The 24,854-nt window shown below is 54.1% G+C and overlaps 9 protein-coding genes and 1 non-coding gene across 10 annotated transcripts; 4 read left to right on the forward strand and 6 right to left on the reverse strand.

The window, feature by feature from the left end:
* Positions 1–97: 97 nt before the first annotated feature.
* Positions 98–2,467, reverse strand: G647_06946 (uncharacterized protein; the record flags this gene model as incomplete). The annotated part of the gene is made up of 1 exon (XM_008731264.1): positions 98–2,467. The coding sequence occupies one exon, from the start codon at positions 2,465–2,467 to the stop codon at positions 98–100; it is 2,370 nt and encodes a 789-aa protein (XP_008729486.1).
* Positions 2,468–2,907: 440 nt separating this feature from the next.
* G647_06947 (uncharacterized protein) lies at positions 2,908–4,899 on the forward strand (the record flags this gene model as incomplete). The annotated part of the gene is made up of 1 exon (XM_008731265.1): positions 2,908–4,899. The coding sequence occupies one exon, from the start codon at positions 2,908–2,910 to the stop codon at positions 4,897–4,899; it is 1,992 nt and encodes a 663-aa protein (XP_008729487.1).
* Positions 4,900–5,360: 461 nt separating this feature from the next.
* On the reverse strand, positions 5,361–6,048 carry G647_06948 (uncharacterized protein; the record flags this gene model as incomplete). Its single annotated transcript, XM_008731266.1, has 4 exons — positions 5,361–5,459; positions 5,598–5,669; positions 5,731–5,786; positions 6,018–6,048. 4 exons carry the CDS (start codon positions 6,046–6,048, stop codon positions 5,361–5,363), a joined length of 258 nt encoding a protein of 85 aa, XP_008729488.1.
* A 1,162-nt stretch (positions 6,049–7,210) lies between these two features.
* On the reverse strand, positions 7,211–8,965 carry G647_06949 (uncharacterized protein; the record flags this gene model as incomplete). The annotated part of the gene is made up of 1 exon (XM_008731267.1): positions 7,211–8,965. One exon carries the CDS (start codon positions 8,963–8,965, stop codon positions 7,211–7,213), a length of 1,755 nt encoding a protein of 584 aa, XP_008729489.1.
* A 594-nt stretch (positions 8,966–9,559) lies between these two features.
* On the forward strand, positions 9,560–10,034 carry G647_06950 (mitochondrial import inner membrane translocase subunit tim16; the record flags this gene model as incomplete). Its single annotated transcript, XM_008731268.1, has 2 exons — positions 9,560–9,562; positions 9,615–10,034. The coding sequence occupies 2 exons, from the start codon at positions 9,560–9,562 to the stop codon at positions 10,032–10,034; spliced, it is 423 nt and encodes a 140-aa protein (XP_008729490.1).
* A 2,481-nt stretch (positions 10,035–12,515) lies between these two features.
* G647_06951 (uncharacterized protein) lies at positions 12,516–13,858 on the forward strand (the record flags this gene model as incomplete). Its single annotated transcript, XM_008731269.1, has 2 exons — positions 12,516–12,590; positions 12,644–13,858. The coding sequence occupies 2 exons, from the start codon at positions 12,516–12,518 to the stop codon at positions 13,856–13,858; spliced, it is 1,290 nt and encodes a 429-aa protein (XP_008729491.1).
* Positions 13,859–17,139: 3,281 nt separating this feature from the next.
* On the reverse strand, positions 17,140–17,739 carry G647_06952 (uncharacterized protein; the record flags this gene model as incomplete). Its single annotated transcript, XM_008731270.1, has 3 exons — positions 17,140–17,169; positions 17,191–17,532; positions 17,632–17,739. 3 exons carry the CDS (start codon positions 17,737–17,739, stop codon positions 17,140–17,142), a joined length of 480 nt encoding a protein of 159 aa, XP_008729492.1.
* A 434-nt stretch (positions 17,740–18,173) lies between these two features.
* Positions 18,174–20,150, reverse strand: G647_06953 (uncharacterized protein; the record flags this gene model as incomplete). Its single annotated transcript, XM_008731271.1, has 1 exon — positions 18,174–20,150. The coding sequence occupies one exon, from the start codon at positions 20,148–20,150 to the stop codon at positions 18,174–18,176; it is 1,977 nt and encodes a 658-aa protein (XP_008729493.1).
* A 362-nt stretch (positions 20,151–20,512) lies between these two features.
* Positions 20,513–20,616, reverse strand: G647_06954. The gene has a single exon. It is a non-coding gene; the product is annotated as a tRNA-Pro (tRNA).
* Positions 20,617–21,342: 726 nt separating this feature from the next.
* On the forward strand, positions 21,343–21,723 carry G647_06955 (uncharacterized protein; the record flags this gene model as incomplete). The annotated part of the gene is made up of 1 exon (XM_008731272.1): positions 21,343–21,723. A coding segment is annotated over one exon (381 nt), but the record flags the coding sequence as incomplete, so codon positions are not given.
* Positions 21,724–24,854: the final 3,131 nt, after the last annotated feature.

Raw genomic sequence — 24,854 nt, forward strand, 5'->3', positions numbered from 1 at the left:
TCACTTTTATCCTACCGTACTCCTTCCCTACGTTCGACGTGAATCCATGATTCATCAAAAATAAGCTGGGGTTTGGCCTTTTTCTCGAGACTCCTCCCTATCCTTTTGTTACATCCAGGTCCTCCTTATCCTCTAATTCGGCTTCATCTTCCTCCTCGTTCTGAGCACGCTGCACCAGTTTGCCCAACACCCTCGCTAGACGCTGGTAGTCGTCAAGCAGATCCTGCACCTCTCCTAACCTCAGCTCGCTCGCGTCGCCTAGGAGGAGGAATCGTGGGATCGGAGGCGCAGCTCGGATCGCGGCGAGTTCGGACTTGTTTGGTGTCTTCAATGGCACTTCGTTCGTTGTCTTCGGGGGTTTGCCCTCCTCAACTGTTGGGGCCATGGTGGTCTGACTGTCTTTGTCCACCACAATGGTCGGTGTAACTGGTGTTGGTGGCACTGAGGGTGGTGAAGCTGATGGTCGGGCGCCGAAACGGCCAAACGCACTGCCAAACGCGGACCCGAGGGAACCCATGGGATTCAGGCTATTGCCGAAGTTCTTGACCGTCTCAAGTGGATTGCTGCTGCTCGCCGCTGGCGCAGCCGCTGGAGCGGGCTTCTGCGCAGCTGCTGCGTTGCCCGGCACTGAAGGCCCGTTGGGAGGCGAATTCGTGGTAGCTGCAAGGAATCCTGCCCTTTTCCCGCCGCCGCTGGCGTTACTCTTGATGCTATCGACGCTTCGTTCTCGGATAGCGGCCTTGCGCCCGCCAAGCAGACCTAACAACTTTTCCTCAGTCTTCGTCAAATTCGGAGGCATGGGACTTGTTTGACCGTCGTGCATGGAACTCGATTCGCTGAGCGCGTGATCGTCTTCGTCTGGTGTCAGGGGTCGACTGACGAGTTGCCTTGCCTCGTCAAGGGTCTTCGGGACAACGACTTCGGTATTCGGGCCTTCGCTCCCTCTCTCCTTGAGTTTGCCCAGGAAAAATTTCAGGCTGTTGTCAAGGGTATTCGAGATGTTCTTGAAGCCTTCCTCGGCCGTCGATCGGACTGCTTCGTTGGCATTGGTGATTGGTTGGAGCAGATCGGATAAGGTGCGTTGGTGTCTCGTGGTGGGAGTCTTCGTAGACTTTTCGGGTAGGTCTTTGATGACCGATGCAGCTGGACTTAATTCTGCTGTGCCTGTAGCGTTCGAAGTTGAGGTGGCCGTTGTGGGGGTCGACGGTGCTGGCGCCGTCCCAGGTAGTGGAGGAAAGGCTTCCAACTTCTCCGGGTCCTGGTCTCCTTCGGATTGTGCTGGTGCTTTCGTGGGACCTTCTGGCTTCTCGTCCTCCCGCAGACTCGCCAGATCGACGTCCTCCAGAAAGGTGATTGCAGCTTCCAGGTTGGTCAGGCAGTAAGCAGCTTCGCCATCGATCCTGGGAGCGGCCCGGAACCGTTGGATGAATTGTAGATTGCTGATGACGTTGATACCCTCAATGGGAGATGTGATCAGGGTATAGATTAAAGTGGGCAGGATCTCGTCGGCCGAAGATGAGGAGGAATGAATTGACGAGAGGGTGTCGACGACGGCTTTGTGGGCAGTGGTGAGGTGCTGTAGCTTGCCCAAAGGATACCGCTCGTCGTTCATCTTGGCCAAACTCTCCCGTGCAGGGGCAAGGGAGGCTTGGACATCTTCGGCCGATGTGCCGCTGTCCTCACTCAATTCAATACCCAGATCTTTCAGGCCGATGCCAACAAGTGCCAATGCGGCTGTTTTCGAACGTAGCTTTTCGTCCCTGACTTCATCCAGGGTGCTTTTGTGTCTCCATATCTTGTCGTAGACCTTCTCACATACTCTCTTTTCCACGGCTTCTTCTAGTACAATTCTCTTGTATTCGAGGAGCTTCCTCTGTTTCCGCCGTTCCGTCACTTCAGACGCTGTAAGCATCTGTTGTGCGCCACCACGACCTGCACCCGAGCCAAGTGAATCAGGTGAGGATTTACTCGGTGCAGCCGGCGTTCGAGAACTGGCTTTAGAGGGCGTAGGAGAAGTGCCTCTGTTGAGACGGGATCTCAGAGTCGCAATGTGAATGGAGACTGCACCAGACGCTCTTGCGTAAAACTCCTGGAACAACTCGGCCAGCTGCTCGATGGCTGGCGGTTCATTGTATACTTTGGCGCTGAGCGACTCGACAAATCGGTCGCAGAGGCTTGCCAGCTCTATTGGCAGTTCATCGAAGCGTTCCGGAAGGCTGTTGGACCTGCCCAGATCGGGAGAGGGAGGTTCATTCTCCTCGGTGATAGACTTGTCAAAGATGTCTTCAGGCGACGCGTCCACTTTCTTGGGCGACTTCACGTCAGTAACAGACTGGATGGTGCTGGCTCTGCTTCTCCCAGTGGCGGAGGTAGGAGAAGTGAGAGAAGGCTCATAGCGCGTAAATGACTTGGTGGAGAGCGCAGATGGTCTCGCTCTCAGCGAGCCAGTAGACACGTTTCTCGACATGCTGCGAGAGGTGAATTGCAGAGAGAAGAATCGACAGCTGTCAGCCGTTTCAAGGCTTCCAGCGGCAAGTCATCAGAATGACATGAGGCTCAGAGGCATGTCTGCCGCACCTGAGACCAACCCGAGTGATCCGTAGAGATGTCCGCATGCGTGATGTTGCTCTGTTGACGGTCGACGAGTGAAGCGAACCCCAAGAGCATGTGCCATGGCGTGCATACTGTGCGTGGCAGGGATGTTCGCTGTTGCCCTCCGCAGTCGACGTCAGCGACTCCGATCATTGATTGGGATGAGTGGCCACGAGACCCTCGGGTCCGTTTCAGTCAACAGTCGTTCCTGGCTTCCACCCGACTTGCTTCTTCTCACACCCAGCAGGCGACAGCATGAAGACACGAAAACCGAGAGACCAAAGGTGCACTTCGCGCAGCCGGGTATCTGCTGGGATGTTGCTATCCTTCCTTGCCCTTGTGCCTGCGGCTGCTGCAGCCAAACTCCCCGCAGCCATCGATCCGTGGTATCCAGTGCCTCAACCGAAACAGCCAAACATCGACGACTTTACACTGAGACATATCTACCATCGGGGCACATATCGAGACCGAGACCTGCACAAGCGCTACGATTTCCACCCTCAGGCTCCCGTCCTAGTTACCCAAGACCACGATGATGCCCTCTCCCACTCTCTGCAGCCGCCACCTCACTTTCTGCTTCGTTCCCACCCGGAACAGATCGAAAGACTGGTCGACCGAGAACCGGCGAGTGTCGAGCAGTATCTCCAGCATGCTCGACGGACAGGGAGGCCTGCCATCCTCGACGCCTCACAATGGACGCTAGATGAAGTGAAGGGTCCCAATATCTCTGACAAGGATACAGTCATCAATCTGGCCATCATGGCTGCCAATGCATACAATCCAGGGCCAGGAGAGGGGGACTGGGAAGATGTCAAGCAAGGATACAATCGATCTACCCCGTTCGGGTGGGAAGGTGACGGCCTACGAGGCCACATCTTCGCGAACGAAGGCAACGAAACAGTCATTATCAGTCTGAAGGGGACGTCCCCCGCAGTCTTTGATGGCGATGGAACAACCACAAAGGACAAAATGAACGATAATCTTTTCTTCTCCTGCTGTTGCGCCCAAGGCGGCTCCTACTTTTGGCACCAAGTCTGCGACTGCCAGACCAGCACGTACACCTGCAACCGGACCTGCGTCGTGCAAGCACTGAGGCAGGAGAACCGCTACTACCGTGCAGCAATCGATTTATACACCAATGTCACAGAACTCTACCCGGATTCCAATGTCTGGCTAGCAGGCCATTCCCTGGGCGGCGCCGTCACGGCCCTCCTGGGCCAAACATTCGGCCTTCCGACAGTAACATTCGAGGCTCCCGGCGAAGATCTCGCTTCCAAACGACTAGGTCTACCCGCACCTCCGTCATCCGACCCTCACAAACCACGCACAAAGTACACTGGCGCATACCACTTTGGCAATACCGCTGATCCTGTTTTTATGGGCACATGCAACGGTGCCACCGCAACCTGTACCTTGGGTGGCTACGCCATGGAATCAGCATGCCATACGGGCAAGCAATGCGTGTACGACACTGTAAGCGACTACGGTTGGCGGGTGGGCATCGGTAATCACAAGATCCACAATGTCATTGACAACGTTATCAAGATGTACAAGAATGTGCCATCCTGTGAACCGGACGACGAGTGCGTGGATTGCTTCAACTGGAAGTTCTTCGACAGTAACGGGAGCGACTCAACCACGAGCACGAGAACGACGACGACCAGTTCGAGTACCTACACGCGGACGAGTACATGCAAGACGCCTGGATGGTGGGGATGCCTGGATGACAACCCTACGACAAGCAGTTCAATTCCTGTGATTACAACCACATACACGACCACGAGTTGCATTACGCCGGGCTGGTTTGGGTGCAAAGACCGAGTCAACGTCACGGTTACTACGACTACACTTGCGCCGACATCAACTCCAACTACAACTTCGGTCCCTGCTTCCCTTACACATACACCTTCGACATCGAGCTCGAGTACAACGAGCTGTGATCATCCAGGCTGGTGGGGATGCCGAGATCCTACTTCTACATCGACAACGACACACACAGCATCTCCCAGCCCAACCTCACCCAGTCCCAGTTCAACGAGAACGGCAGCGCCGCATAAGAAGCACAGATGCGAGACACCAGGGTATTTCTGGGGCTGTAAGGATGAGGAGCACCATCACACCAGCACTGCTCCGAGTACGGATAGCGACACGATCACTGGGGCGCCGACCGCGAGTGCTAGTAGTGTGCAGCCGTCGCAAACCAGCACGACCGACCATGGGAGGAGGCGGAGGAAATGTAAAAACCCGGTCTTCTTCGGGTTGATTTGCCTAGATGGCTATGAGGATGAGTATGCACCTGAATTATAAGTAGAGGGGAGTCAGGGGAAGCCACATTGTTGCTTTTGTGATTACGGCGTTCTCAGTCATGTGTGCAATTACACATCTGGGCTAGGTCGGCATGGGTCATTGGTTGATAGTGCTGGTATTGGATGAATTGAACATATTCTCGGACAGGCCAGCGAGGAGCATCGACTAGACTACCTGCGAATATACACACTCCTCTCGATGGGGCCACTCCGTCAGGCACGCGAAACCAAGGAACATAGCATCGGCCACGGAAAACGGCTAGCGTCCCTACAGACATATTGGTTCGACAGTGCTTAGTCGAGCGATTAAATGTTCATGTCATTGTTGATCGGGTGTCTTTGCACTTGCGCATTGCGAGCACTAGCCCGTCCTGCATAGGCGGTACCGTACTTGGACCGTCAGTACTATCCTCACGCCCGTCTTCCTAGACGTCGGCTTCTACCCTACCCAAAGCATTCAAGCTACAACCCCAACGGATTATCAGCCGTCTGCTTCTTGCCTCCCACGTAATCCGTGCCGGATTTGACATTGTCGCCCGCAGCCTTGGTGGTATCGCCAAGCTAAAAACGGTCAAGATCCCCCCATACGTCAGCAAGCTATGCAATACTTAAATTCTGCCCGTCTACCGTCTGTCTGCGACCGTGCAACTCGCCCTCACGCCGGATTCAATGAAGAGAAGGCGAGGGTTCAAGACTTACGCCCTTGGTCGCGCCCTGGGTGGTCTTGCCGAGGCCTTCGCCCACACCGGAGACGGTGTTGCCGACGGTGTCCTGCCGTGTGAGGTTAAGAGATTTTTCTTTACTTGTGGTGGTGATATGGCAGCGTACGTACGGTGAGGCCCGTGACGGTGTTGCCCACCGTGTCGGTGAGACCGCCTAGAACGCCGCCTGGCGTGTGAGATCAGCTTGCTTTCGGTTCTGGTGTTAGGGCACGGTTGGGCTGGGTTCGATTGGGCTGCGCTGGGTTGCATGTCTTCGAATGGGAAGGACTGGGGGGGTTTGAAGGCGCGGTGGTCCCGCCAAGTAATACATTCACTTCATGTTTTTTTGGGTTTGGGGCAACGTCGTCGACAAGAGGTGGAGGTAAAAATGAAATGGACGGTCGAGTCGACAACATACCGCCTTGTTTCTTTTGCTGATCCTGAGACATGTTGGTTGTTCGTTCTGAGCTGGGTACTTGGTTGTAATGAGATTTTTCACACAAGTGATTAAAGCTGAATTTTTGAGGCTTGTGGAATGCGAAGAAGGGGGACGCCGTAGACAAGGATGATATATACTTCTTACCTGGCACTCCTGTTTCGCATGATCAGCATAACCTTGGAACGGTCGCGTCTTGTGTCACTCGAGGCCTGTGATCGAGAGGGATGATGTGGCTGACGTCAATGTTGGCGGTTGTCGACCCCTCAGTGCCACACTGGTCCCCGTCTGGTGTATGACAGGGTCCAGGTTCACGGGCACTTGTGGCTACTCGTACTCGTACGAGTCGGCGGCGAGGACAAGTGGCTTGCCCGAGGTGATGATCCTGATTCACAGACCCCGGTCATTCATTGAGAGGGATCAAGCCAATCACTCGACGGCCTGGTGCTTGAGAATGAGCAAGAGGGGCCGGGATCAAGGAGAGAGGAATGAGGATGATACTCGTAACTCGTACCAGTATGAGTACCTCTTACTGGTTGAAGAAGACTGGGTGGAAGAGACACTCTGCCACAGATGACGTAGTTCTGGTTCAAGTACGGAGTACTCGTGCTTGACTGAGGAATCACCACCACGACCATGTAGATGTGGACAATGCCATAAGCATGTTTTTGCCTGACTTAGAGTTGAGCGCTCAATGGCGACGAGAATATGAAGCTGTCGTGGTGTTAGTCGGCAGATTTCATATCACAATGACTTTCTGACGTCTGCGAAATGATGGCCGCACCGCAAAGAGTATCTAGGTGGCATTTGCTTCTAGATGATCGACCCCGAGAAATCGTTGGATATACTACTGATGGAACCGTGGTGGTTGTTTGACTCGGTCGCTAGACGCTCGTTCGCGGAAGACGTTAGCTGATGCTTTGGCACAAACCATTGATGGTCCAGAGGAAGTCGTCATGAAGTTCGATAGGAGTCACTGTATTCCGCGGAATATCATTCAACATGGAACGTGCGTCAGGCTCGATATGCCGTCCAGGCGGTGGCTGGTTGTGCTTGATTGAAATGGTCACTGAAATACCATGGATCCGAGGGTGAGGATTGATCAATCGTAATCAAGGAATCCCAAATTGGAGCGACACGCCGCCCAAGGGCGTAACGAATGTAATTATATCTAATTAGCCAAGGCTCATAGCAACATCCTCTTGCACGCTGAAGGTTCGGTGCCCTGGAGCATCTCGCCACTTGTCGTGGAGGTCGTCTTCTGGTCCATCACGACTGTGATCACTTCTCGTGCTGAAATGACCGGTGTTCCTCCCACTGGAGCTCTTACTGTCGCTCCTGTCTCTTCTGGAGAACCAGCCGCCAGATTTCTTCGACGCCGCAGACTTTGTGGTGCTACTAGCATCATCGGGTTTCGAATCGGTTTCAGACGACCGTTCGCCAGGCGGTGCGCCGGCTGTGATGGTCACTTGGGAGTCTGCCAAATTTTTGGCAAAGTCCTTTGCTTTCTTGACTCTCGCTTCTTCCGTGTCGGAAGAAGGTTGTGCAGGGGTACCACTGGGAGTGTCCTCCACGCTTGGTGCAGCCTCGACAAGTTCTGCATCTCTGTACCACTTCCGCCTCCTGGTATACTTCCCCCAGCCATCTTCTCTACTCCCGTCTTCCCATCTGTTGTCGTAATAAATCCAGCCTCCACCGTCATCAGCTTTGTCTTTGCCGGCGGTTGTTTTCGCGTCACTTGCCACCCGCTTGTGCGCTCTCACGTCCCCGTGTTCTATCCTCCAATCCGCGTCGATCCACCTCCATCGTGACAGTCCACCCTCCACGTCCGGGAGTTCGAATTCTTCCTTGGATGGTGCTGGGTTCAGGTGCTCATCGGTCCATGGCCCGCGCTCGTAGGCAAACAAAGAGGTTGTCCACCCAAGACCCAGCCATCTTCGCTGGTTTTCGTACAGTATGAACGTGAAACGGACACCCGAAGTGTCCGGCCTCCTCTTCTTGGCAGCCTCGGTTGCGAGAGCGTCCTGGGGCTTAGACCTGGGACCGCTAGTAGGACCGTCCGAGGAGTCGGACTTGGTACCAGGCGAAGTATCAAACTCCAGTCCGGTCACAAACACGGCAGCTTTCCGCATGAATACGGAACGCCAGAGGATAACCCGAGACACCCGAGCCGGCTTGGAATGCCATGTCAATGCTATCGTGCCAACAGCCAGAATGACTCGTCGAGGAGTTAGTATATAGAAAGGAGGAAGGGTCAAGATTATCCAAAAAGGGGTAACTAGAAGTACACGAATGAAGAGTGTGGTCAATGCAGGTCGAGTGGTTGCGGCAGTGGGCGTCGTTTGAGTCGAAAGAAAGTCGGTGAGGTTGAGGAACGGATCCAACAGGATATTACACCGAGTGGTCAATTCCTGCAACGTATCTACGATGTCGTCCAGGGTCTTGTGGTGAGACTGGGACTCTGAGACATCCCTCCTGTGACCCTTCGCAGAATGCTTCTCTCCCGTCTTGGTTGTCGACGACAGGGGCGAGTAGCGTCTGGAGTACATGCCGAGGATGAGACCGGCCACCACTATGACGGGACTGGCGAAGCGAATGATTTCGCTACCGTATAACGTCAAGCCCCAGAACACAGCGACCATCAGGTATGATTCCCATGGGTCCGGCGTACTCCATGACAGCAGACCGGCCAGTTTATTCAAGGGAAGTAAGAACGGATGCGAGTGAGCGAGCGCTCGGGTGATCTGAGGCGGGGTCGCTACCAGCAATGGCGACTTCTTATGGACTATGATCGTGGAGCGTTGCTTCGACGTGGCAGAGTAGCCGGACGTGGATGTCGGAGAGAAGGCAGCATATGTCGGAGGGTTTGAGTCCCAACCCTGTTGGGACGAGGGCTCGGTCGTCGATACAAACGAGGACGGTCTGGACATTGATGTGATCCAGGGCGTGTCTGGAGAATCATGAGTACGACTGGGGAACTGCTAAAGGAAAGGGATGTAGTCCCACCAAACGCTGCCATACACTGGAGACGTTTTGGTCATTGAGCGTGACCAAAGGTGAGTGAGGCCGCGGTGCGGAGTACTGAACCACTCAGTTGATGATGAGCTGATTTCTGATGGCCTTGCTGTGCACGACGGAGGGAACGGTATGGTCCCTTGTCCTAAATGCTTCACAGAATTCCCCAAGGAGACCGAAGTGAACATGGACATGGCGAGACACTGCCAGTGGGAAACGCATGTGCGCACCGCAGGCGGCGGCCAAAGCCATGCACGCCGTCATGCTGATCCAACCGTTCCGTCGGTGACCAATGCATGCAAGTCATCCGCGCTGCCGCGGTATGCAGAAGCCTGTCACACGTGATGCGCAGAATCCCAGCCAAGTTTAGGCGAGGATCTGCCGCGTTGGAGACAGAAAGCAAAAGATTTCCCGCAGCTTTCACAAAGCACTGCGTTTAGACAATTCGCCATCGACTACCTTGCTGCCACCTGCCGCGTGGACTGTGTTACTCTGGCCGACGGTGATCAATGGTATGCCTCCTCGCTTCCCGGATCCGGCGTCCCGCAAGACTGACTGTTCCAGGCGCATCGAATCATTGCCCAGATCGTCCTTACAGGCGGCCGAGTCTTCGGAAGAGCTTTTGCAGAGGCATACAAGCAGGCCCAGGCGTCATCACAATTTGCGCGCGCTGCGGCAAAGAACGATCCCGGCGCTGTAAACACTGCGGCGGCCTCTGGTATGACGCTTGACGAAGCATGCAAGATTCTCAACGTCAAGCCTCCTCAAGGCGGCATCACGAATATGGAAAGCGTTATGGAGAGATTCAAGAAGTTATACGACCTTAACGAGCCCAAAAAGGGTGGCGGCGGATCCTTCTACCTTCAGAGCAAGATCCTCCGTGCAAGAGAGCGGATAGAGATGGAAGTCCGCAACGCCGAGCGGAAAGCGCAGATGGAGAAGGAAATCAAAGAAGGTTGGAGACCCAAACTGTACAAAAATTGATCTCCCTGTCGCTGACGGTGCCGGAAAGGACGATGACAAGACGGGTAGGCATCTGGGCCGCCATCGACCGCTTCAACACCCTTCTCTTCATCTTAGACAGTCAATCTTCATGCATAGCGAATGGCGTTGGTCGGGGTTTACCGCATGGTGGACTGTACAATAGCAGGAGCGGCACGACACATGGGGCTACTTCAGCAAGCGGGCGAACTTGGACACTATACATTCATGTTTTTACTACATTGGAACAATGTCCTTTCTACAGAGGAAATGAGACCGATCAGCTGGATTTGGCAAGAGAGTGTTGGCCCTGCCAACTCAGCCATTGCACGCAAGCTGCAGGACAACCTAACGAGCAACTCTCAACTCAAACTACGGGACCGCGTCGACGTCGATCCTATAAGATCACGACTCGGATGATCCCGATGCGAGATCCCACAGCTGCGCAGGAGCACGACGGGAAGTGAGCGCTGACTACCAGCCTGGTACGCTGCGAAATGTCACACAAACCGATATGGAATTATAATTCTTCCATTCCAATCTCTTCCCTTCCTAACAGCAAACCCCTGCCTTGTGAGCAGGCATCGTTTATACCACTTCTGCTTTCACAGTGACGGGCGGTTGGCTTGCCTATGAGCGTTTCCGTCTCGCGGCGGAATTCGTCGCTCTCCTTGCCCGCTCGCAACTGGTCCCCGAGCCTAATTCTCCCAGGACGTCCATTTAACGCCGTGATTGCGGTTACCCAACGGAGTATCTCACCGTGAGCGAGCCATGGCAGATGTTTGGGCGGCTCCATCCTCTCCGACTATGCGGAATCTGATTCCAGAAGACGTCGTCGGCCTGCTGGCCCAGCAGGAAGCGAGAATAGACGAAATGCGCCTCTTCGGAGACCATGGACATGATGGCTCGAGTTATTCTCAACAAACGCGTCCTGTCGCAGCAGTTGGCTCGAATGTGGTGCAGCGAAGAAGAGAGCGGACAGTCTCGATGGTTCACATGCTTCAATAGCTCAGCTGCTAGAGACACAATGCCCTGCTTGCCTCAATTACTTGCCAGCATAGCCTCAGAAATCAACTCAGTGGAGAGTGAAGAGACTCAAGGGACGAGAACTACTAAAGCAGCAAAAGCGCTAAAAGGGACCTCCCCGTCGTTCCTCTGGTGCCAGAAGTGCCTTGAACGAGTCCCAGAGTTAGAAGTTGGTGACCAGGGTGCAATGGCCTCGCTATCACCGCTCCCTGTGCTGAGCCGTTGGAGGCCACTGCCGAATTTGGTGAGCTTTGCTGGGAAGGACGAGCATCGTCGGCCGGAAAGAGGCACGGACCTGGGGTCCTCAAGGAGGCGACGGGCAGGATAAACTACGGTTGCGGGAGGAGTACTGTTGTCTGAAACCCGCAGCGTAAATCTCGCCGGCGGTGGAGGACGGCGCGGCACGTTGTCAAGGTTACATGGCTCAAACGTTGACTCGACCTGAGGATTATACCTGTGAAGAGCAGAGATGCGACGACCGGTCATTGCATGCAACAGCGAAGGCAACGATAGAGACGGTTTCCGTAGCCACGCTATCGTTCACTCGCTGTTTCGTTCCCACGCAGAGGGATCTCAAATTCTCCATCTCATGCTTTGAACTTGTCTTCCACTTTTACACTCCTGGTCAGATCTTCGATGGATCGTACGAGTAGGGCATTGAGAGAACACTAAGATGAACTCCGGCTATGACGGCGCGATGGACAAGACCCAGGCCCGTGATCTGCGACAAGTTCAGGTAATGCTCTATCACACTGAGATCAACTTAGATGAACATTTTGGCCGCAAGTGAGGGTTAGGTAAGCCAAGCTAGGACGTGAATCGCCTGTGAGATGAGGTTCCCCCACGAGTCTGTGCATTCAGTCGATATCAGATGCGAGAAGCCAATATAAAAGCGTCATGGATCGGGGTGGCGCCTTGCTCGATTGTGCTTCGTCATCGGAATCCAGGCTGGCGGGCTGCATTATCTTTTGGGAGCGTTGCGTGCCTTAGCGAGGATCCTGTTGCTGCAGGTGCTCCCCGTATCGTGCAACGCTACTGACACTCTAAGGGCGTTTCACTCGTGCTTTCCTTTGCGGACCCATATCGGCCCAGGTATCTTCGATGCTCACCAGCAACGCAGGCTCAGCACACAAGATCTAGGCCACGGACCACGGCATTCTTCTCCTTGTTCTCCCTAGCTCCCTTTCTAGCCTTGACATCAGGCGGAAACCAGCCCATTACGTGCTTGGCCAGCCCCACCGAAAATTCGCCATCTCCCACAGAGTGTCGGCATCCAACAACCAGACGTGTCGCGGTCGGGTCTGTCAATCGAGAGAGTTCCCGTCACCACCCAGGACCATGGCTCCATCTCTCTTGACCGCCCATACGCAAGGTAATTAATACTTCACCACGCGCCGCTCCTCGACTCCTTCCCTCGAAAGCACCCAGAGCATTTGCTTGCCTCGGAACTGATAAGCCATGTCCACGTCAAGGTCGCCACTCTCTGACTCCCTCCCCCCTCTGGTTTTCGGGACTGCCACTTTCAACTATCAGGTACGGTCCGCCTCTTCTCCCTCGTTGACTCCTGTGTTGACCCTGGTCTTCAGTACAATGTAGACCCATACGCACTTGGCCCGACGGCACTTGTTCAGAAGGCCCTCGCCCATGGAGTCCATGCTTTTGACACATCGCCATACTATGGGCCTGCCGAAGAGATCCTTGGGACGGCCCTTGGCACCGACCTCGTTCGCAGTCATTATCCCCGAGAGCACTACTTCATCCTGACAAAGGTTGGGCGGATATCCGCCGACATCTTCGACTACTCTCCCACATGGATCCGGCAGAGCGTGCAACGGAGTTGCAAGCGTCTCAGGACCGATTATCTTGACGTGGTCTACTGTCATGATTGCGAGTTCGTCTCACCCGAGGAAGTCTTGGGCGCGATCCGCGAGCTTCGTCGCATACGAGACGAAGAAGGGACCCTCAAATATGTTGGCATCTCGGGTTACCCCGTGCCCGTGCTGTGCGAGCTGGCCGAGATGATCCTGCGAGAGACAGGAGAACCACTCGATATCGTCCAGTCGTATGCGAACTTCACCCTTCAGAATACCCGACTGCTCTCTGAGGGTCTGCAGCGACTCGTCACCGCAGGGGTCGACGTCGTCACAAACGCCAGTCCTCTGGGCATGGGTCTACTGAGGTCTACCGGTCCTCCCCTGGGTGCCATGGGCAACTGGCACCCTGCGCCAGACGGCCTGCGACAGGCGTGCATCAATGCTGCACGATGGGCCGAGGCGAAGGGCGAAAAGCTCGAGGTGGTCGCCGTGCGATTCGCTCTGGAAAATTGGCTCCGTGAAGCTGCCAAGGTGGGAACCCTGGGCAGCCCTCTGAATGAGGCTGACACATATGGCCACGCCCTCAACCTCCCCCGAGAAAAGCTCGGCGTCAGTGTAATGGGTGTGAGCAGAATGGAAGAGCTCGACGAGACCTTGCGAGTCTGGAGAAGCGTTCTCGACGGACTGGCCGATGACCTAGATGTCGAGCCAGGCACAATCACTCCCTCCGAGGCCGTCAGCGACCATGAATGGTCCCTCGCACGTCGGCAGACCATTCGCGAACTTGCCAAAGGTATACGGAAGGTCATTGGTGATCAATGGGTCGATTATGCCTGGGCTTCGCCTGATCCCGGCTTTGTCAACCTGAAGAAAACGGGTTCTGTTGCGAGGGGAGCGGAAGCCAAGCCTGCGCCCGATACATCAATGCTCACACCACCGTCCGAGGCAGAAGATGATGGACTCGCAGCAGATGTCCCTCCCTTGTGATTCGGCGCATAATTGCCAAGTCAACATCTCTATACCATGAAGTAATTACATTTGTTTGCTTCATAGTGTCGTCGGCGGCTCTGCTTGCTCAAGTTAGCATTCAGCGACAAAACGCCACAGCTACGACGACGACGTCACACCTGGCCTTACTAGAAACCGGCATACATCAGATTATACAGACAAATCCCAGGAACCAAGCGAGAAGGTTGGTCGAGTTGTCTTGCTCTCTCGCTTCCGTTGTTCCAGCATACTCCTACACAATTCGAGGTCTTGAGACTTCAAGATCTGCGACCCAAGTCCTCTTCGATTTCAAGCGTACAACGATACGAAGGAAGCCGTGACGGTCCAGGATCTGGGAGAGAGGGCAACTTCAAAGAAGACACGGACCCCTGCTCTTCATGTCCACGAACAACCACAACGATAACGCCTGGCCTTCCTGCTTCGGGCTTGCCTGCGCCACCATAAAGATACCACAGGTGTGGCCCGGACCAGGAACCCGAGATAGGGGGAGAATCCATTTCCATTCTCATAAGCTGTGAATGCCTCTCAACGTCGATGCCCTGCCTCTACACAAGCGCTAAGTATTCAGGAATCGGACGGGCGACTCGTAAACTGTCAGCCACCGGACCGGCCTCCCGACATGCAGGAACGGCTTTTGCCTGAAGCAGATGGTTCCGAGAGTCCGCCGAAAGGGAGATGGGAAGAGTCAGTGTTTTTGGCGCCACCCGAGAGCTCGGTACACTTGAGCGGAGTTGACGCACTGGGTTCAAAACCATGCAAGTACTCCGTATGCGGCGATCAAGATGATCTTCTTGGGCTAGATATCAAGGCGTGCGTACCCAAGTCCAGACTGATCCCATTGATCCACACGAGGAGTTAAATGCATGACAATATGGCTCCTCGCGGTTGGAATGGGAGGATCGGCACTGGCTCCCGAACCAATTTCAGACACACTTACCCTGACTGTCGGCCTCGGAAAGGGCGAGGCTACTGCTAATGATGTTTTCCCTGGTTCAAGTTGCTGCTTGGCGAATCATCAATGTCCCTCCCGAAGAAATAGGCTGGCACTACGAAGAAAGGATGGATTCGCGGTATGTTCTTGGATCATCACGGGCCCTCCTCTCCATCATCTAGGGTCCCGTCAGTGCCCATAGGGGCGAAATCATGAAAAGTTAAACACACGTGGAGCAAGCGCTGTTCACAGAAGGCAATGGCTTTTAGAAGGGCAGTCATGTCTTCGACCCAAATACACCGTCCAACTCGGCTGTCTACGCATTGTTCGGCTCGAGGTCCTCGTTTGTCCTCGACTCGGTATGGCAGCGACTCGCTCGGGCTTCGATAAAACAGTCCATCCAACTTGGCTATCTTTGCAATAGTTTGCCTCGGGCTGCCTCTCATGCTGCTCGATGACAGCCAACGTCTCGGGCCAGTCTTGGATTTTCTTGTGGTGTCTGACCAAGACCTTGGTCGCCAGCAATCGTAGAGTAAAATCGTTGGCGTTGGTGGACTCGTACATGAGGGCTCGAGCTTCCGGCGAAATTCGTTTCATCCAGGTCGGATAATCATCAACCAAGTGTACAGCAGCGCCAGCGATAAATCTCTCCGCAGCTGATTCCTTTTTAAGTGCTCAATCCCGAGCATATCCGCACACTTTGTACACTCATGCGTTCGTCTTGAATCGTTCGAAGGGGTCGCTACCTATCGGTACTGCAGTCTAGGGAGACTTTCTCGCCTGGTTCCTTGGCCGGGTGGTTTGGCCGGAGCTTCGTCCATGTCTTGGTTGCTTGTGTACATGAACAGGATGACACCGAGCCAGGATCGCTGGGTCATCTTCTGGGAATTCGATTTTGCCGGATGTTTGCTTCCTGCGGGGGACTCAGCGCCATTTCTGCGTAAAGTTGTGCTTCCTGACATCAACTTTACCTCGAAAGGCTCTATTGCACGCAGCATGGTAACATTGGCGACGCATGGGAAATGACCAGGCCGTGAACGTTGAACTCGACATCCTTGCAGATAATCTTGAAGTCGGAGAAGGTACCATCTCTCAGACAGTTGAGGTATGCACTTGCGGTCACTTCAGCCAGGTCGGCAGATGCCCTTGAAAAGTTGACATATGGGGACAATGGTAGAGCAGGTGGGAGAGGAGCTGCCAAGATATGAAAGGACTAAGGTGCTACTGAAGGGGCGGCAGTGAGTGAACGCCTGAATGAGGCTGCTCGGATGTCAGTACCTCACCCCTAACCATCGTCACGAAGGGCAGGAGGATTCAACACACTTCGTTCTCGTACCATTTAATGACCTGCTCCATGCACCCATCTCCATCACGACGTCAGAGGCGATACACGAATAAGTGCCGCGGCGCGGAGTACCAGGAGGCTCTCATGAAGCCAGACTGATCATGTGCTTGTCAGGAAGACATGCGCCCCAACACGTCCGTGAAAGATAGCCTCGCGTAATAGTTCCATGGATGCCTTCGCCTAACTTCTTGAAGAAACTCTTGTCTACAGCCTTCGTGGCGGTGTTAATCTGCTCGTTTGTTGAGAAACACAACTCGCAATTCTGTGTTGCAGAATCTCCGACGCAACTTACCAAATCGCCATCCGTTCAGGGTCGGATGGAGCAAACTTAGCCGTAGATAATGCACTAAGTAGCATTGTAGAAGACATTGCCGCCGGTGACCATTGTTGTTCGTCAGCCTCCTGAAGGTTGCTAACGTCCAGGTTCAGAAGACACTCTGTTGATGTTGGCCTTGGTTCCACCACACTGTGTCCAAGGGCAATAACCACATATTGACTTATCAGACGTGATTCCAACCCTGGTCGGCCTGTGATCGCAAGAGCAATTCCATTGGAGTTCATTGTTGACTCGCCTTATCGTCTCCTTTCTGAGGCGGTCCTCGAGTTTCCCGCCAAAGTCGTCGAGAAGCAAGGGCATGTAGACTTTCCAGACGCTACGCTCATGGTCTTCAAGCACCTTGATGGTCTCACTCTTGGCAGAGAGCAGGTCATGGTTCTTGACGCAAAGTGTTGTGACCGGGATGCGCAGGTACTGATCGTCTGTGTGGGTAGATTCATACATGATCCGAAGCGGCTCCTGCCATTGTCGCGGGTTTCACAATTAGCGCAAGAGCTCAGCGAACGATGACAGGCCAAGATGGCTACAGGAATGTGGTATGTTCCACTTAGCTAAGCCTTCGGGGTCACTTGGAGGACAAAGTTGTCGGGAGGAGGCTAGAAGAGCGCGTTTCCTCGAGGAGGAAGCGGTGGTAGATGCCGACCGAGTCATTTTTTTCGTAATGGCCATGAGATAGTCTACAAAGACAGCACACTTACCGCAAATCCTTCCTCTGAGAGGACTGTACGAGCGTCTGCCATGAATCGGTCTGCAGCCAGCACCTTTAGATTTTCGATCCCGAGCATGTCGGCGCATTTGTAGACAAAAGCATTTGTCTTCAGTCTTTCGAAGACTGTCGGACCGTCAGGCTTGCTGCTTGAAGCGTCCGGGGATTCGTCCGCTCCGCCCTGGGTTGTGGTTGACAGCTTTTCGACCTGGCTAGGAAGCAGGAAGGGTGGGATTTCTCTTTCATCATAGTCACTTGTGTACATGAACAAGACGACCCGGCTGACGGTCTTAGGGTCATCTTCTGAGAGGTCGATCTTTCGTGAAGCGGTTTCCTAACGCACAGATCAGCTTGACCTTCATGTTTCTGTGCTACCACCCGCCTCGAATCCGCCGTTGCAGGCAGCTCGGAGCATCGTTGACCCAGAACAAACAACCGCCCGATGGACTTTGAAGTCTACTCCCTGGCAGCTGATGGTGAAATCCGAGTAGTCCCCTGACTTGAGCAGATCAAGGTATGCGCTGGGAGTGACGCCAGCCATGATTACGAACACTTTCGGGCTACAACTTGATGTAGAAAAGGGAGGTCGAACTGAAAGATGGAGAAAGATGGAGATAGTCGAGCCGTCAGGGAGTGGGTAGTCGCATGACGAGCGGGACTTTGTTCTTCAGAGTAGATGCGGTGTGGAATGTACTGCACGGAATGTAGATGAGGTAAGTGTTGCCAGTGTAGCCAGTGTCGCCAGTGCTTGACCATGGAGGAGCGAAGTCGACTCACCCAAGTCCGACCTTTAAAGAAGTGCGCATGACGTACTACGCCCAGTAGGCGCCTTCATTCGGGGCAAGTTCTACTCAAGCTGCGAATCATCAAGGGTATCGTGGCGGTAGCAACCAAGATAACGCCCGCAACGCCGGCCTAACCAGCAGAAGCAGCTGGCTTGCTTCATAGGTGGTCGCCTTGGAACTTATGAGCCCATCATCTCTCCACGTCAACGACAACGCTGTTCTCAACAGCCCAATCGACTACGCCCTGAACCGTCCACCGACCCTCCTGAAGCTTCTTCCACCAGGTATCCTCCCCTGCTACGTTGCCAACAGCATCCTCCAGCCCCTTGACACCGACCATGCCTTCTTTCTCCCTCCACAGCCGCTCAGCCTCCTCACCGGCCTTCTTGACCATCATGTCTTCATCTTCTGCCCTGTAAAGATCGCACTTATCACATTCTGTGCACCGCTGACCAGGCATAGGCCGGAAATGTTCGCAAAAGTGTCTGTAGCCTTCGCCACCTTCGGTGTTATTACCCGCTTTCCCGATATTCTTCCGGCACAGATAACACATGGAATAGCCGCAAACGCAAGTTAATTTATTGCAGCCGCTCGATTTCACGAAAGCTGTGCCACAGCGAGGGCAGATACGTTTGATCGCAGCAGTGCGAGCTGCTTCGACGGTTGTGCGCAGCGAGACAATTAATGGTTCGTGGCAGATGTGTGGGTCATGCCATGCTTTTTGGCATTTGAGGCACGATTTTCGTAAACAGGACGGGTTTTGGCAGACGAAACGGGTTGTGCGGGCTTTGAGCGCGAGATTGGCGAGCGATGTATAGAACAAAGTGGTGAAATATGTGGGAAAGAGGAGGAAGAAAGGCAGGAGGAAGAGTATGGTCGCAGGGAGTAGCTCGAGAAGTAGGATGACGATGACGGTGTGGATTCCCGTGACGGGTTTTCGTATACGCCACTGTATAGCTGCTGCGGCGTCGGTGTCGTACGTCTGCTCGGCTTCGGCGTAGGGGCAAAATGGGCACCGGACCAGGGAAAGAGCGGACCGCTGCAGATTATGTTCGGCAAGTCTCTCCTCAAAGCGGTTCCAGGTCTCGCCGCTGGCCTTCGGGTCGCGGAGGTTGAGAGAGCGTTGGACTAGATGGTGCGGGATGTGGCCGTCACAATCATCGTCCGCAAGGCACTTTAGCGTTCCGTGCTCGACATCAATCGACTTTGCCCAGCCTTGTCCGAATAGAGCCTCATTTAGTGTTCGTCGGACGCAGTCCAGGCAGATGACATGATTAGATCGAGTACAGACTGAGGCATCCTCGAAGGTGATATCGTTGTAGCAGACTTGGCATTCGAAGAGGGCACCTGCTTCCTCTGCCTCCTTTAGGTTGAGCGCTTGGGCCACTTCGAAATCTGACGGCTTCTGGTCCCTAACAGGTTTCCGAGAGGATTGAGCCGGAAGACTGAAGAGTTGTGAGAGCTCCTGGTCGAGCTCATCATTGCCTGTGGTGATCAATCTTGGCCATCCGGGGCCCGCCTTCGATCTGTCCAACAACGCCGCCGGAACCTCGCTTGGCGACCGTTTCTTCTTGAGGAGGTTTGCGAGGGCGAATTTCCACGATTTACCAGCAAGGCCCTGTAGCGTCGGCCGCGCGTTGGCATATGAAAAATTGACCTCGGCAAGCACGGCGTCCACAGCACTCCTGCTCAAAGCGCCGAACTCGAGGCCCGCGATCCATTTCACGGCATCGATATAGTCTTTCGTCCTGAACTGTTCTTCTGGTGCGATCGGTTCATCCGGACCCCGCGGTGGCACGTTCATGCGGCCCTTAGCCCATCCGGCCTTGTACTTGTAGAGTTGTTCTATGCATATTGGCAGTCTGCTATCGCCATCGAACCGGAGAAGGAGTTCGCGGAGGACTTCGACCTGGACATCTGGAAAGAAATCGGCAAGGACCCGGAGGTCCTTGTTCAAGGCGACCGAGGGATCTTCATCTTCCTTCTGGATTGTGAGACACTCTCTTGAGCCTGCTCGGAATGGATTCTTTCGAAGAACTTCAGCGAGGGCCGAGCTCGGCGACGTTGGACGTAGATCGGGAGTCGAGGAGGAGGTCTTAGAACGAGGACGGGGTGAGGAGGGTTTGGAGTTGAGAGAGCGTTTGGATGTGCTCGAGTACAGCCACATCACACTGATTTGGCAGAGTTTCTCTCAACATCATGGCCAAGGGATTGACAACAGAAGGACTCCCAATATAACATTATTGTCTGGGGAAATTAGGCAACGCCATTCATTCCACGCACGTAGGTAGGTATGAGTAAGGCTGATGAGAAAAGAGGTTGAGCGACGTTTGGGTGTCGCCTCACCCACCTCAATCCGGTTTGGGCCTCTCTCGGACGGGTACCGACCGACTCTCTGACAAGCTCGCCTCACGAGTACGAAACACACGACTCGAATGTTTCCTAACACAGGCCATTAGGCGCGCAAAAAGTGTACAATGGAGCACATTATCCTCAAACATCAATCGTCTCAAAAATACATATAAAAACGGGCTTCGTCGGGATTCGAACCCGAGGCCTGTCACAATTCATGGCTTTTTCAACCAGAGGCCGCAGCGCCCGAAGCGACAATCATACCACTAGACCACGAAGCCCTGACACTTCTGTAGAGTCTGTGTTGTAATTTAGGACCTTATCTTGTGGTCATTAGGTTGTATAGGCAAAGTTTTGAGATATGGCTGACCTTAGTGTTATAAAGTTTATAAGCTAGAAATTCATTAATTTAAAGTTAAGATTTATAGGGCTCTCTTCACTAATAACAAGTTAAGATTTTAGAGTTCCTATTTACTAATAAAAAGTTATATTAAGCTATAAGCCTACTAAGCTAGACTAGTAAATATCTTAATACTAGTTATTAGGAAGGTTAGTATAGTAGTTCTAGGTAAGTATTATTTAGCTTATTATTAGCGCTACTCCTTTCGACTAACTAGTAAGGGTTAGGTCTTTAGTTATAATACTCGAAATAAGGTGTAGAGGGTATAATATAAAGTAAGGTATAATAAACGACTATATATAATAAGATACTTAAAGGTAGGTATAAGTAGATAATATACGTTAATTATAAAGAAGTATAACTAGACTATTTAATAATAAGTATATATATCCTTATATTATTTACTATACTGCGGGTGTTTGTTAATTGCCTCGCCAGCACAAAGACAACACCACCCAGCACGACTACCTTTACCATCATCTCCCGGATCTTTACAATGTTGACCCCCGTGCTTCAGACACGCTCCTCCTTCTGGTGCCCGCTTCCACCATCTCAATTATTCCAGCCCATCGCCCTCTGCACGACCTCGACGTCCTCTCAACACACAATGCCGCAGCCGAGCCAACCTGTCCTACTTAAAGAGGAAACGCCGGCCGACCGTGCGCTGCGGCGTATCCAAACAAGGTTCAAGAAGGAGACCAGAGACATGACAAAAGGCTTGTTCGTCGGCCTCTGCGCGGTCCTCTATACGCTCTTACGCTGGGGCTATCAGATGAAAGAGCTGGAGATGGAGCGTTTCATAGCTCTCTACCCGACCTACGAACGAGAAACCCGCCACCAGGCCAACGCGGTACCTTATCACCTCTGGGTGCGGCCTCGCCTACCGACGATCTACAAGAAACCCGTCCTCAAGGAGCAAAACTTGCGCGAGATCTGGCGGGACCATCACTACCACTTCCTTCTAGTCGAACTGGGTCTCGAGAACGTGGTGAGAGCGGTGCAGGATGACCGGTGCTCGACATCTAGAGCCTTGTAGCCCTGCAGGTCTGACGACGATCCGGTTTTCCCCCTTGGACCGTGTTTCCTCCCTTCCCCGTGGTGGTCCTTTATCGTGAAGGTCTGAGGTGCGTACGCGTGTGTTTGCCGCAAACAGCGCCGGGCCCGCGTCACCCTGACCATTTATTGCAACACCTCCGTCCTACAATGACCCTGTGGGATCATCCCCGATTGATTCAAGGGTGACCCCAGCACCCTTCACACCCACGCCGCGGATGGACGGCAACGTAGCACATTCCCAGGTCGACTACCTCGACGGTACGCCATTTCGCCTCGACGAGGACGGTGAGCTCACGGTGCCGTGCGACCCTGTCGATCCCGAGCCCACCCACCCCCCCGGGAGGTGGACGAGCGACGAGATCATGACGCTGATACACCTCGCGGACGCCGCGGTCGCCAGCGGTGAGGCGAGAGGTGAGGCATGTCGTCGTCTGGCGCAGCTTGTAAGTTTGCACGCGAGCGAGAGCGACCGACGCTGACGATGACGACAGACATGTGGGCGCTCCGCTCGCGAATACGAAGACAAATACAAGCGGATCGTCGCGGAGCGAGACGACTGCACGTTGGCGTACCACGAGCTCAAACGGCCTTATAATTATTTCAATTAACCTTTTCTCAACCTGGATCTAGGAGGCACCAACCCCTACTACGTTTTCGCTCCGCTTAGACCTACCCCTCGCCGCACGACCCTCGACCTGAGTCCACACGACGTCCTGTCCTCGCCCACCGAAATCGCGTGCACCAGGATGGGGCTGGAGAACGATCAGGCGCTGAAGCATCTACTGCTTGCCAACAATTGGTTTACGGTGGCGTTCCGGGAGCTGGAAGCCTCGGACTCGGCGTCGGCACGGGTCGCGGAGTCCATGAGCCACCGGTTCGGGCCCCTATTGGGCTGCGAACATCACCGCGGGCAGATTCGGCGCGCCGCGCGTGCCCTAGCGTCCGCCTAGTCGGCTCTCACGGGCGACGACGTGGACAAGAAAGGTTAGACGAGGTCAGACCATGAAATCCGCTTCATCATCCGCGCGGCGATTGACATAGAAGAGGAGCAGGCACCTACGGACAGCGCAGAGGCTCGGTGCACGAGAGCTTTCTGGCTCCTGAAATGGATCCAGTGGGCGGGCGCCCCGGTCGCCCGGGATTCCCGGTATGTGCAGGAACGTCGAGACTGGACGAAGTTGCTCCGAGAGGTGTCCGCCAAAGTCTGCTCGGGGCACCTAACCCGCTGGAACGCCGCAGCAACCGGATCAGGCCACCAGTGCGACAGTGGCGGTGAGGGAATGCACGTCGAAGTCGCCCAACCATGCCATCCAGAACCGTGTGAGGACCGTCTGTCCGTATCGGCGATGCTGCCCTCCGTCGGTGCTTCACGACCAACATCTAAGAGGGAACCACCATCACCGGATAGCATGCCACGGCTAGAGGTGCGAGCGGCAGAGACGGAGATCGTACCGCGGCCCGGCTTCCCCCACTAGTGCCCCTTTTGCCATCTGCCTGCGGATTTTGCGCACGTGGAAGACTATTGGCACCACCTCAAGTTTATCCACATCGAGGTCTCCGACGTTAAGAGGCTGCGCGCCGTACAGGTCTCGGCCGTCGCTCACGCCGACCACCTCGCTGGATGCCCCACACGGACGGAACCGCCGACCGCGCAACTGCGGGTAAAGCTCGACAGACTTCGTTCGCCGCAACTAGCCTAGCACGACTTGACGGCGTTGGTGCCGCTCTCCTCTACGCTTTCAGGACGAGTGTGTGGGTAAATTCACTTACCTGTGGAGTCTTTATAAAAGGACGACATAGGTGGGTGAGTAGCGTCAGCACGTCTCGCAGCACCAGAGCCGACAGAGGTTCCACGTTCTCTCCTATCTTCAGCTCTCGCGGCCGCAATACGACACCCCGACTACGTGCCCAAACGATCGTCAATGAAGTCGTGTGGAAGAAATGTGGGCGCAATGGAGGGGTGGGTCGGCAAGGGTTGCTTTTACAGGAGACCATCCCGTGTCGAGGTAGGGACCCAGTACATGTTGCTGCCGATGTAGTGCGTCGAGATCACGACGCTGTCTGTAGTGGGTGCGACCTAGGCGTTGACGGGTTGTGTCGCATTGGGTACCTAGATGCGTGTGAATATTGACTGCTGCAAACTCAAGCTATATGCTTTGAGCTACCTATAAGGGCCTGGGCACCTAGGTACTGAGGAGGTAGATAACTATTTCTCTCTACATGAGGTATAAAGATAAAGTTACGGTGGTCAGCATAATTACAATTTCTAGGAATATCACTAACGAGGTTGTGGCGGTGGGCAAGCGGTACATTCATTAACGAGGCCAGCTATATATATATACCAACCGTAAATACGACACCACTCTTCGAGACCAGCGAGTATCCATAGCGCGCTATATTTGACGACTACTTCCTACGCTCCTTCGGCGGCACCTAATGGTCGCCCTTTTCACTATAAGGTAACAATCTGTAGCTGTAGATCTCTTATACGTGATGATGATGATTCTCCCCGCTGTCTTGGCAATAGTGTATTTATTACGGCGCACTATAAGCAGGAATTACTTGTCTATAGACGTGTAATCATTACTGTCAAGCTGAGACGGAGAGTTATATAGTTGTACAAAGTACGCTGCCAATGTTCTACTGTAGTAATGCGCTGTAATTCCACGCAGCTAATCAGAGCGCGGTATTTGCGGCGAATACATCTTGTAGTTGCGCGAGGCTGAACTAGCAAGGCTATAGCAATAGGTCGATACAACTGTAATAGAGGTGGTGCTTAGTGTGCCTACCGCTGCCCGTTGCTGGATGGCACTGATACTGGCGCTGCGCTCTAGTGCTTTAGATAGACTAGAAGTGAGGAAGTCTACTGTTACACACGGCCTCGCAGGAGACCGGCCACGAGTCGCCAAGCAGAGACTCGCTACGTTCATTGGACACCTGGAGGGAACACAGGGCGAACCAGGATTGGCTGCGGACCGTCACGTGACAGGCTCTGTCGGCCCTGGGGGCACAGCAACAGAGCGAGCAGAGCGAACAGAGCGTGGTGCAGGACACACGGGTATA

Source organism: Cladophialophora carrionii (assembly GCF_000365165.1).
Source record: "Cladophialophora carrionii CBS 160.54 unplaced genomic scaffold supercont1.5, whole genome shotgun sequence".
Lineage (NCBI taxonomy): Eukaryota > Fungi > Ascomycota > Eurotiomycetes > Chaetothyriales > Herpotrichiellaceae > Cladophialophora > Cladophialophora carrionii.